Source organism: Petromyzon marinus, unplaced genomic scaffold (assembly GCF_048934315.1).
Source record: "Petromyzon marinus isolate PM22_M1 ecotype Great Lakes invasive population unplaced genomic scaffold, UKy_Petmar_22M1.pri1.0 PM_Scaffold_11, whole genome shotgun sequence".
Taxonomy (NCBI): domain Eukaryota; kingdom Metazoa; phylum Chordata; class Hyperoartia; order Petromyzontiformes; family Petromyzontidae; genus Petromyzon; species Petromyzon marinus.
In genome coordinates this window covers 2,915,352-2,927,403 of record NW_027423069.1, presented here as the reverse complement: position 1 = coordinate 2,927,403, position 12,052 = coordinate 2,915,352, and the positions used below count along the sequence as shown (strand labels likewise).

Genomic DNA, 12,052 nt, shown 5'->3' with positions numbered 1-12,052 from the left:
GGGTCTCTGTATGAGTCTGTGGGTCTCTGTGTGAGTCTGTGAGTCTCTGTGTGAGTCTGTGGTCTCTGTGTGAGTCTGTGGGTCTCTGTGTGAGTCTGTGCGTCTCTTTGTGAGTCTGTGGATCTCTGTGTGAGTCTGTGGATCTCTTTGTGAGTCTGTGGATCTCTGTGTGAGTCTGTGGGTCTCTGTGTGAGCCTGTGGGTCTCTGCTAGCTTGTGGGTCTCTGTGTGAGTCTGTGGGTCTCTGTGTGGGTCTGTGGGTCTCTGTGTGGGTCTGTGGGTCTCTGTGTGGGTCTGTGGGTCTCTGTGTGAGTCTGTGGGTCTCTGTGTGAGTCTGTGGGTCTCTGTGTGGGTCTCTGTGTGAGCCTGTGGGTCTCTATGTGAGTATGTGGGTCTCTGTGCGAGTCTGTGGGTCTCTGTAGGTCTCTGTGTGAGCCTGTGGGTCTCTGTGTAGTGAGTCTGTGGGTCTCTGTGTGGTGAGTCTGTGGGTATCTGTGTGGTGAGTCTGTGGGTATCTGTGTGGTGAGTCTGTGGGTCTCTGTGTGGTGAGTCTGTGGGTTTCTGTGTGGTGAGTCTGTGGGTGTCTGTGTGGTGAGTCTGTAGGTCTCTGTGTGGTGAGGCTGTGGGTCTCTGTGTGGTGAGTCTGTGGGTCTCTGTGTGGTGAGTCTGTGGGTCTCTGTGTGGTGAGTCTGTTGGTTTCTGTGTGGTGAGTCTGTGGGTTTCTGTGTGGTGAGTCTGTGGGTTTCTGTGTGGTGAGTCTGTGGGTCTCTGTGTGAGCCTGTGGGTCTCTGTGTGAGTCTGTGGGTCTCTGTGTGGGTCTGTGGGTCTCTGTGTTAGCCTGTGGCTCTCTGCTAGCCTGTGGGTCTCTGTGCGAGTGCTTCTGTGTGAGGTTCATGATGATGATGATCCAGGCTCTGCTGAATGAGCTTCTGATGATGCTGATTGGTCGCCGATGACGATGTTGCTGATGACGCTGATTATGCTGTTGATGATATTGAAGATGCTGATCATGCTGCTGATGACGATGTGTCTGATGGTGATGATTATGCTGTTGATGATGATGTTGTTGATGTTGCTGATGATTGATATTGCTGATGCAGGCTCTGCTGGATGAGCTGGAGGAGCGGCTGGACCTGGCCCACAGGAAGGGTCTGGAAGAAGGGGGGCAGCCCCCACCCCTGTCCCCCTCGCGGCCCCTCCCCCACAGTCAAGAGGGGGAGGAGGAGGAGGGGGGGAGGGGCAGCAAAGCAGCCAGATCCGGTGAGTGGTGGTGGACGTCCATCGCCTCGCCAGGCCTGGTGGGTTGTGGGTGAGTGGGTGGGTGGTTGGGTGAGTTGGTGAGTGGGTGGGTGGTTGGGTGAGTTGGTGGATGGATGAGTGGGTGGGTGGGTAGATGAGTGGGTGGGTAGATGAGTGAGTGGGTGGATGAGTGGGTGGGTGGGTGGATGAGCGGATGGGTGGATAAGTGGGTGGTTGAGTGAGTGGGTGGATGAGTGGGTGGGTGGATGAGCGGATGGGTGGATGAGTGTGTGGGTGGATGAGTAGGTGGGTGGATGAGCGGATGGGTGGATGAGTTGGTAGATGAGTGGGTGGATGAGTGTGTGGGTGGGTGGTTGGGTGAGTGGGTGGGTGGGTGAGTGGATGGATGAGTGGTTGGGTGAGTGGTTGGGTGAATGGATGAGTGGGTGAGTTGGTAGACGAGTGAGTGGGTGGATGAGCAGGTGGGTGGCTGAGTGCTCCCCTCTATCGCCCACCCCCCTCCTCCCGCCAGGTCACCGTGCCCGCCCCCACAAGCCTCGGCAACGCCGCGCGGCGCTGGAGTGGGACAGCGACCTGGAGAACACCCCACCGCTGAGGACGCGGGGGGAGGGGCCGGCGTCTCGGGGGGCGAGGGGAGGGGCCACCCCCTCCGGCCCCGCCCGGCGAAGTCAGAGGACGCCGAGGGACGAAGGTACAGAGGGTGCCTTGTTGTGCCACTCATGAAAGTGTAGCGACGACATTGACACACTCCTCCCGATGTGTATCGCCGTATTGAAGACCCGTTCACTTGACATCGCGAACATTCCCGGGGCCACCGGTACCTTCACACTCACAGCTGACTCCCCTGTCATTACCTCCCGTGACCACCGGTCCCTTCGCACTCACAGCTGACTCCCCTGTCATTACCTCCCGTGGCGACTGGTACCTTCACACTCACAGCTGACTCCCCCTGTCACTACCTCCTCTGGCCACCGGTCCCTTGGCACTCACAGCTGACTCCCCCTGTCATTATCTCCTCGTGGCCACCAGTCCCTTCACACTCACAGCTGACTCCCCTGTCATTACTTCTCGTGGCCACCGGTCCATTCACACTCACAGCTGACTCCCCCTGTCATTACCTCCCGTGGCCACCGGTCCCTTCACACTCACAGCTGACTCCCCCTGTCATTACCTCCCATGGCCACCGGTCCCTTCACTCACAGCTGACTCCCCCTGTCATTACCTCCCGTGGCCACCGGTCCCTTCACACTCACAGCTGACTCCCCCTGTCATTACCTCCCGTGGCCACCGGTCCCCTCACTCATAGCTGACTCCCCTGTCATTACCTCCCATGGCCACCGGTCCCTTCACACTCACAGCTGACTCCCCCTGTCATTACCTCCCATGGCCACCGGTCCCCTCACTCATAGCTGACTCCCCTGTCATTACCTCCCGTGGCCACCGGTCCACTCACTCACAGCTGACTCCCCCTGTCATTACCTCCCGTGGCCACCGGTCCCTTCACACTCACAGCTGACTCCCCCTGTCACCACCTCCCGTGGCCACCGGTCCCTTCACACTCACAGCTGACTCCCCCTGTCATTACCTCCCGTGGCCACCGGTCCCTTCACTCACAGCTGACTCCCGATGTCATTACCTCCCGTGGCCACCGGTCCCTTCACTCACAGCTGACTCCCCCTGTCATTACCTCCCGTGGCCACCAGTCCCTTCACACTCACAGCTGACTCCCCTGTCATTACCTCCCGTGGCCACCGGTCCCTTCACACTCACAGCTGACTCCCCCTGTCATTATCTCCTCGTGACCACCAGTCCCTTCACACTCACAGCTGACTCCCCTGTCATTACCTCCCGTGGCCACCGGTCCCTTCACACTCACAGCTGACTCCCCCTGTAATTGCCTCCCGTGGCCACCGGTCCCTTCACACTCACAGCTGACTCCCCCTGTCATTACCTCCCGTGGCCACCGGTCCCTTCACACTCACAGCTGACTCCCCCTGTCATTACGTCCCGTGGCCACCGGTCCCTTCACACTCACAGCTGACTCCCCCTGTCATTACCTCCAGTGGCCACCAGTCACTTCACTCACAGCTGACTCCCCCTGTCATTACCTCCCGTGGCCACCGGTCCCTTCACTCACAGCTGACTCCCCCTGTCACTACCTCCTCTGGCCACCGGTCCCTTGGCACTCACAGCTGACTCCCCCTGTCATTACCTCCCGTGGCCACCAGTCCCGTCACACTCACAGCTGATTCCCCCGTCATTACCTCCCGTGGCCACCAGTCCCTTCACACTCACAGCTGACTCCCCCTGTCATTACCTCCAATGGCCACCAGTCCCTTCACACTCACAGCTGACTCCCCCTGTCATTACCTCCCGTGGCCACCGGTCCCTTCACACTCACAGCTGACTCCCCCTGTCATTACCTCCTGTGGCCACCGTTCCCTTCACACTCACAGCTGACTCCCCCTGTCATTACCTCCCGTGGCCACCGGTCCCTTCACACTCACAGCTGACTCCCCCTGTCATTACCTCCCGTGGCCACCGGTCCCCTCACTCATAGCTGACTCCCCTGTCATTACCTCCCGTGGCCACCGGTCCCCTCACTCACAGCTGACTCCCCCTGTCATTACCTCCCGTGGCCACCGGTCCCTTCACACTCACAGCTGACTCCCCCTGTCATTACCTCCCGTGGCCACCGGTCCCCTCACTCATAGCTGACTCCCCCTGTCATTACCTCCCGTGGCCACCGGTCCCTTCACACTCACAGCTGACTGCCCCTGTCATTACCTCCCGTGGCCACCGGTCCCTTCGCACTCACAGCTGACTCCCCCTGTCATCACCTCCCGTGGCCACCGGTCCCTTCACACTCACAGCTGACTCCCCCTGTCATTACCTCCAGTGGCCACCAGTCACTTCACTCACAGCTGACTCCCCCTGTCATTACCTCCCGTGGCCACCGGTCCCCTCACTCATAGCTGACTCCCCTGTCATTACCTCCCGTGGCCACCGGTCCCTTCGCACTCACAGCTGACTCCCCCTGTCATTACTTCCCGTGGCCACCGGTCCCTTCACACTCACAGCTGACTCCCCCTGTCATTACGTCCCGTGGCCACCGGTCCCTTCACACTCACAGATGACTCCCCCTGTCATTACCTCCAGTGGCCACCAGTCACTTCACTCACAGCTGACTCCCCCTGTCATTACCTCCCGTGGCCACCGGTCCCTTCACACTCACAGCTGACTCCCCCTGTCACTACCTCCTCTGGCCACCGGTCCCTTGGCACTCACAGCTGACTCCCCCTGTCATTACCTCCCGTGGCCACCGGTCCCCTCACTCATAGCTGACTCCCCTGTCATTACCTCCCGTGGCCACCGGTCCCCTCACTCACAGCTGACTCCCCTGTCATTACCTCCCATGGCCACCGGTCCCCTCACTCACAGCTGACTCCCCCTGTCATTGCCTCCCGTGGCCACCGGTCCATTCACTCACAGCTGACTCCCCCTGTCATTACCTCCCGTGGCCACCGGTCCCTTCACACTCACAGCTGACTCCCCCTGTCATTACCTCCCGTGGCCACCGGTCCCTTCACACTCACAGCTGACTCCCCTGTCATTACCTCCCGTGGCCACCGGTCCCCTCACTCATAGCTGACTCCCCTGTCATTACCTCCCGTGGCCACCGGTCCACTCACTCACAGCTGACTCCCCTGTCATTACCTCCCGTGGCCACCAGTCCCTTCACACGCACAGCTGACTCCCCCTGTCATTATCTCCCGTGGCCACCGGTCCCTTCACACTCACAGCTGACTCCCCCTGTCATTACCTCTCGTGGCCACCGGTCCACTCACTCACAGCTGACTCCCCCTGTCATTATCTCCTCGTGACCACCAGTCCCTTCACACGCACAGCTGACTCCCCCTGTCATTACCTCCCGTGGCCACCGGTCCCTTCACACTCACAGCTGACTCCCCCTGTCATTACCTCCAATGGCCACCAGTCCCTTCACACTCACAGCTGACTCCCCCTGTCATTACCTCCCGTGGCCACCGGTCCCTTCACACTCACAGCTGACTCCCTCTGTCATTACCTCCCATGGCCACCGGTCCCTTCACACTCACAGCTGACTCCCCCTGTCATTACCTCCCGTGGCCACCGGTCCCTTCACACTCACAGCTGACTCCCCCTGTCACTACCTCCTCTGGCCACCGGTCCCTTGGCACTCACAGCTGACTCCCCCTGTCATTACCTCCCGTGGCCACCGGTCCCTTCACACTCACAGCTGACTCCCCCTGTCATTACGTCCCGTGGCCACCGGTCCCTTCACACTCACAGATGACTCCCCCTGTCATTACCTCCAGTGGCCACCAGTCACTTCACTCACAGCTGACTCCCCCTGTCATTACCTCCCGTGGCCACCAGTACGTTCACACTCACAGCTGACTCCCCCTGTCACTACCTCCTCTGGCCACCGGTCCCTTGGCACTCACAGCTGACTCCCCCTGTCATTACCTCCCGTGGCCACCGGTCCCCTCACTCATAGCTGACTCCCCTGTCATTACCTCCCGTGGCCACCGGTCCCCTCACTCACAGCTGACTCCCCTGTCATTACCTCCCATGGCCACCGGTCCCCTCACTCACAGCTGACTCCCCCTGTCATTGCCTCCCGTGGCCACCGGTCCATTTACTCACAGCTGACTCCCCCTGTCATTACCTCCCGTGGCCACCGGTCCCTTCACACTCACAGCTGACTCCCCCTGTCATTACCTCCCGTGGCCACCGGTCCCTTCACACTCACAGCTGACTCCCCTGTCATTACCTCCCGTGGCCACCGGTCCCCTCACTCATAGCTGACTCCCCTGTCATTACCTCCCGTGGCCACCGGTCCACTCACTCACAGCTGACTCCCCTGTCATTACCTCCCGTGGCCACCAGTCCCTTCACACGCACAGCTGACTCCCCCTGTCATTACCTCCCGTGGCCACCGGTCCCTTCACACTCACAGCTGACTCCCCCTGTCATTACCTCCCGTGGCCACCGGTCCACTCACTCACAGCTGACTCCCCCTGTCATTATCTCCTCGTGACCACCAGTCCCTTCACACGCACAGCTGACTCCCCCTGTCATTACCTCCCGTGGCCACCGGTCCCTTCACACTCACAGCTGACTCCCCCTGTCATTACCTCCAATGGCCACCAGTCCCTTCATACTCACAGCTGACTCCCCCTGTCATTACCTCCCGTGGCCACCGGTCCCTTCACACTCACAGCTGACTCCCCCTGTCATTACCTCCCATGGCCACCGGTCCCTTCACACTCACAGCTGACTCCCCCTGTCATTACCTCCCGTGGCCACCGGTCCCTACACACTCACAGCTGACTCCCCCTGTCACTACCTCCTCTGGCCACCGGTCCCTTGGCACTCACAGCTGACTCCCCCTGTCATTACCTCCCGTGGCCACCAGTCCCTTCACACTCACAGCTGACTCCCCCTGTCATTACCTCCAATGGCCACCAGTCCCTTCACACTCACAGCTGACTCCCCCTGTCATTACCTCCCGTGGCCACCGGTCCCTTCACACTCACAGCTGACTCCCCCTGTCACTACCTCCCGTGGCCACCAGTACGTTCACACTCACAGCTGACTCCACCTGTCATTACCTCCCGTGGCCACCAGTCCCTTCACACTCACAGCTGACTCCCCCTGTCATTACCTCCAATGGCCACCAGTCCATTCACACTCACAGCTGACTCCCCCTGTCATTACCTCCCGTGGCCACCGGTCCCTTCACACTGACAGCCGACTCCCCCTGTCATTATCTCCCGTGGCCACTGGTCCACTCACACTCACAGCTGACTCCCCTGTCATTACCTCCCGTGGCCACCGGTCCACTCACACTCACAGCTGACTCCCCTTGTCATTATCTCCTCGTGACCACCAGTCCCTTCACACTCACAGCTGACTCCCCCTGTCATTACCTCCCGTGGCCACCGGTCCCTTCACACTCACAGCTGACTCCCCCTGTCACTACCTCCTCTGGCCACCGGTCCCTTGGCACTCACAGCTGACTCCCCCTGTCATTACCTCCCGTGGCCACCAGTCCCTTCACACTCACAGCTGACTCCCCTGTCATTACCTCCCGTGGCCACCGGTCCCTTCACACTCACAGCTGACTCCCCTGTCATTACCTCCCGTGGCCACCGGTCCCCTCACTCATAGCTGACTCCCCTGTCATTACCTCCCATGGCCACCGGTCCCCTCACTCATAGCTGACTCCCCTGTCATTACCTCCCGTGGCCACCGGTCCCCTCACTCATAGCTGACTCCCCTGTCATTACCTCCCATGGCCACCGGTCCCCTCACTCATAGCTGACTCCCCTGTCATTACCTCCCATGGCCACCGGTCCCCTCACTCACAGCTGACTCCCCCTGTCATTGCCTCCCGTGGCCACCGGTCCATTCACTCACAGCTGACTCCCCGTGTCATTACCTCCCGTGGCCACCGGTCCATTCACACTCACAGCTGACTCCCCCTGTCATTACCTCCCGTGGCCACCAGTCCCTTCACATGCACAGCTGACTCCCCCTGTCATTACCTCCCGTGGCCACCAGTCCCTTCAAACTCACAGCTGACTCCCCTGTCATTACCTCCCGTGGCCACCGGTCCATTCACACTCACAGCTGACTCCCCTGTCATTACCTCCCGTGGCCACCGGTCCCTTCACACTCACAGCTGACTCCCCCTGTCATTACCTCCCGTGGCCACCGGTCCCTTCACACTCACAGCTGACTCCCCTGTCATTACCTCCCGTGACCACCGGTCCCTTCACACTCACAGCTGACTCCCCCTATCATTACCTCCCGTGACCACCGGTCCCTTCACACTCACAGCTGACTCCCCCTGTCGTTACCTCCCGTGGCCACCGGTCCCTTCACACTCACAGCTGACTCCCCCTGTCATTACCTCCCGTGGCCACCGGTCCCTTCACACTCACAGCTGACTCCCCCTGTCACTACCTCCTCTGGCCACCGGTCCCTTGGCACTCACAGCTGACTCCCCCTGTCATTACCTCCAGTGGCCACCAGTCCCTTCACTCACAGCTGACTCCCCCTGTCATTACCTCCCGTGGCCACCGGTCCCTTCACACTCACAGCTGATTCCCCTGTCATTACCTCCCGTGGCCACCGGTCCCTTCACACCCACAGCTGACTCCCCCTGTCATTACCTCCCGTGGCCACCGGTCCCTTCACACCCACAGCTGACTCCCCCTGTCATTACCTCCCGTGGCCACCGGTCCCTTCACTCACAGCTGACTCCCCCTGTCATTACCTCCCGTGGCCACCGGTCCCTTCACACTCACAGATGACTCCCCCTGTCATTACCTCCCGTGGCCACCGGTCCCTTCACTCACAGCTGACTCCCCCTGTCATTACCTCCCATGGCCACCGGTCCCTTCACACTCACAGCTGACTCCCCCTGTCATTACCTCCTGTGGCCACCGGTCCCTTCACACTCACAACTGACTCCCCCTGTCATTACCTCCCGTGGCCACCGGTCCCTTCGCACGCACAGCTGACTCCCCTCTCATTACCTCCCGTGGCCACCAGTCCCTTCACACTCACAACTGACTCCCCCTGTCATTACCTCCCGTGGCCACCGGTCCCTTCGCACGCACAGCTGACTCCCCTCTCATTACCTCCCGTGGCCACCAGTCCCTTCACACTCACAGCTGACTACCCCTGTCATTACCTCCTGTGGCCACCGGTCCCTTCACACTCACAACTGACTCCCCCTGTCATTACCTCCCGTGGCCACCGGTCCCTTCGCACGCACAGCTGACTCCCCTCTCATTACCTCCCGTGGCCACCAGTCCCTTCACACTCACAACTGACTCCCCCTGTCATTACCTCCCGTGGCCACCGGTCCCTTCGCACGCACAGCTGACTCCCCTCATTACCTCCCGTGGCCACCAGTCCCTTCACACTCACAGCTGACTACCCCTGTCATTACCTCCCGTGGCCACCGGTCCCTTCACACACAGCTGACTCCCCCTGTCATTACCTCCAATGGCCACCGGTCCCTTCACACTCACAGCTGACTCCCCCTGGCATTACCTCCAGTGGCCACCGGTCCCTTCACACTCACAGATGACTCCCCCTGTCATTACCTCCAATGGCCACCAGTCCCTTCACACTCACAGCTGACTCCCCCTGTCATTACCTCCCGTGGCCACCGGTCCCTTCACATTCACAGCTGACTCCCCCTGTCATTACCTCCCGTGGCCACCGGTCCCTTCACACTCACAGCTGACTCCCCTGTCATTACAAAAGTATGGAAAAAGGTGCTTCATACCCTTTCTGGCAATAAAACAGCAGGTGTTCAAACGGCAAATACAAACCGTTTCACTGCAAGGAATCAAGTTACTGTCATTAATAAAAATACGGAGCGTGTTTCTGCTTCCATGTCCACCACAAGCGTCGTGCGTGTGGTTAGTCACGATTCCCCTGCAAAGGGCCTTAGCGTGGAGTTGTTTTATTGCCAGGAAAGGGGTAAAAAAAACCTCTCATTTCCTCATACAGCGGTTGGGTTCACAAAGTCCCCGGGTCACGCTGTGTGGTTCCCAATGCCCGGGTTCGTAACGTCCGGGTTCACGGTGGTCGGGTTAATCACGGGCGAGGTTCGTAATGGCCGGGTTCATGGTGGTCGGGTTAATCACGGGCGAGGTTCATAATGGCCGGGTTCATAGTGGTCGGGTTAATCACGGGTGAGGTTCGTAATGGCCGGGTTCATGGTGGTCGGGTTAATCACGGGTGAGGTTCATAATGGCCGGGTTCATGGTGGTCAGGTTAATCACGGGTGAGGTTCATAATGGCCGGGTTCACGGTGGTCGGGTTAATCACGGGCAAGGTTCGTAATGGCCGGGTTCATGGTGGTCGGGTTAATCACGGGTGAGGTTCATAATGGCCGGGTTCATGGTGGTCAGGTTAATCACGGGTGAGGTTCATAATGGCCGGGTTCATAGTGGTCGGGTTAATCACGGGTGAGGTTCATAATGGCCGGGTTCATGGTGGTCGGGTTAATCACGGGTGAGGTTCATAATGGCCGGGTTCATAGTGGTCGGGTTAATCACGGGTGAGGTTCATAATGGCCGGGTTCATAGTGGTCGGGTTAATCACGGGTGAGGTTCATAATGGCCGGGTTCATGGTGGTCGGGTTAATCACGGGCGAGGTTCATAATGGCCGGGTTCATGGTGGTCGGGTTAATCACGGGTGAGGTTCATAATGGCCGGGTTCATAGTGGTCGGGTTAATCACGGGTGAGGTTCATAATGGCCGGGTTCATGGTGGTCGGGTTAATCACGGGTGAGGTTCATAATGGCCGGGTTCACGGTGGTCGGGTTAATCACGGGTGAGGTTCGTAATGGCCGGGTTCATGGTGGTCGGGTTAATCACGGGCGAGGTTCATAATGGCCGGGTTCATGGTGGTCGGGTTAATCACGGGTGAGGTTCGTAATGGCCGGGTTCATGGTGGTCGGGTTAATCACGGGCAAGGTTCGTAATGGCCGGGTTCATGGTGGCCGGGTCATGCTGTGTGGTTCATAGCGGCCTCCTACACACCGCCACCTCTTCTGCCTCTACCTCCTCCACCACCACCACCACCTTCACCTCTTCTCTCTCGCCCACAGCACAACCTCGTTACACGGAGGAGGAGCAGGAAGACGGCAGCAGCGACGACGACTCAACGGATTCGTCGATGCCTCCGCCGCCGCCACCTCCTCGAAGCAAGAACCCCGCTCAGCCAAGAGCTGGGCGACGAGGCGGTGGAGGAGGAGGAGGCGGCAAGACGTCGGTCAGCGCCAGGATCCAGCGCAAGTGAAGGAATCCACGGTGGGGGTGGCAGCGTGCCACGGATCTCGTAGTGCCTGGGTTCGAGCCCTGTGTCTGAGTCTCTCTCTCTCCGAGTCTCTCTCAGAGGGGGTGTCGCTTGTTGATTTGTAGCCAAAACGTTTTGTGTTCAAATAAAATCGTCTTTAAACGTATGAACTCATGTTTTTATTTTCTTCTTCAAGACACCGACGACAATCAACAACGGTAAGCCAAGGGACTGCACAAACAAGACAAAGCTCCCCCGTGTAGCCTCTAGCAGGCTGTAGGGGCAAGTGCTGTTAGTAGTAGCGAGTAGCAGCACCTACACGCAGACAAAGATCCCCCGTGTAGCTTCTAGCAGGCTGTAGGGGCAAGTGCTGTTAGTAGTAGCAAGTAGCAGCGCCTATACACGGACAAAGATCCCCCGTGTAGCCTCTAGCAGGCTGTAGAGGCAAGAGCTATTTGCGAGTAGCAGCACCTATACACGGACAAAGATCCCCCGTGTAGCCTCTACACACACACACAGTGCGCTAACCACTGCACCACCACTGCCCACACAGACTCACCAGACAGAGACCCACAGACTCACCACACAGAGACCCAGAGACTCACCAGACAGAGAACCCACAGACTCACCACACAGAGACCCACAGACTCACCACACAGACCCACAGACTCACCACACAGAGACCTACAGATTCACCACACAGAGACCCACAGACTCACCACACAGAGACCCACAGACTCACCACACAGAGACCCAGAGACTCACCAGACAGAGACCCACAGACTCACCACACAGAGACCCACAGACTCACCACACAGACCCACAGACTCACCACACAGAGACCTACAGATTCACCACACAGAGACCCACAGACTCACCACACAGAGACCCACAGACTCACCACACAGAGACCCACAGACTC

General features: G+C 59.2%; 1 protein-coding gene across 1 annotated transcript in view; it reads left to right on the top strand.

The window, feature by feature from the left end:
- Positions 1–11,296, top strand: part of LOC116937044 (condensin complex subunit 1-like) — a 69,997-nt gene extending 58,701 nt beyond the window's left edge. Inside the window, exons 26-28 of the mRNA XM_076063391.1 lie at positions 1,100–1,259; positions 1,771–1,950; positions 10,943–11,296. Coding sequence (XP_075919506.1) covers positions 1,100–1,259; positions 1,771–1,950; positions 10,943–11,133 — 531 coding nt within the window. The 3' untranslated portion in view covers positions 11,134–11,296. The remainder of the gene's footprint in view (positions 1–1,099; positions 1,260–1,770; positions 1,951–10,942) is intronic.
- The last annotated feature ends 756 nt before the right edge of the window (positions 11,297–12,052 follow it).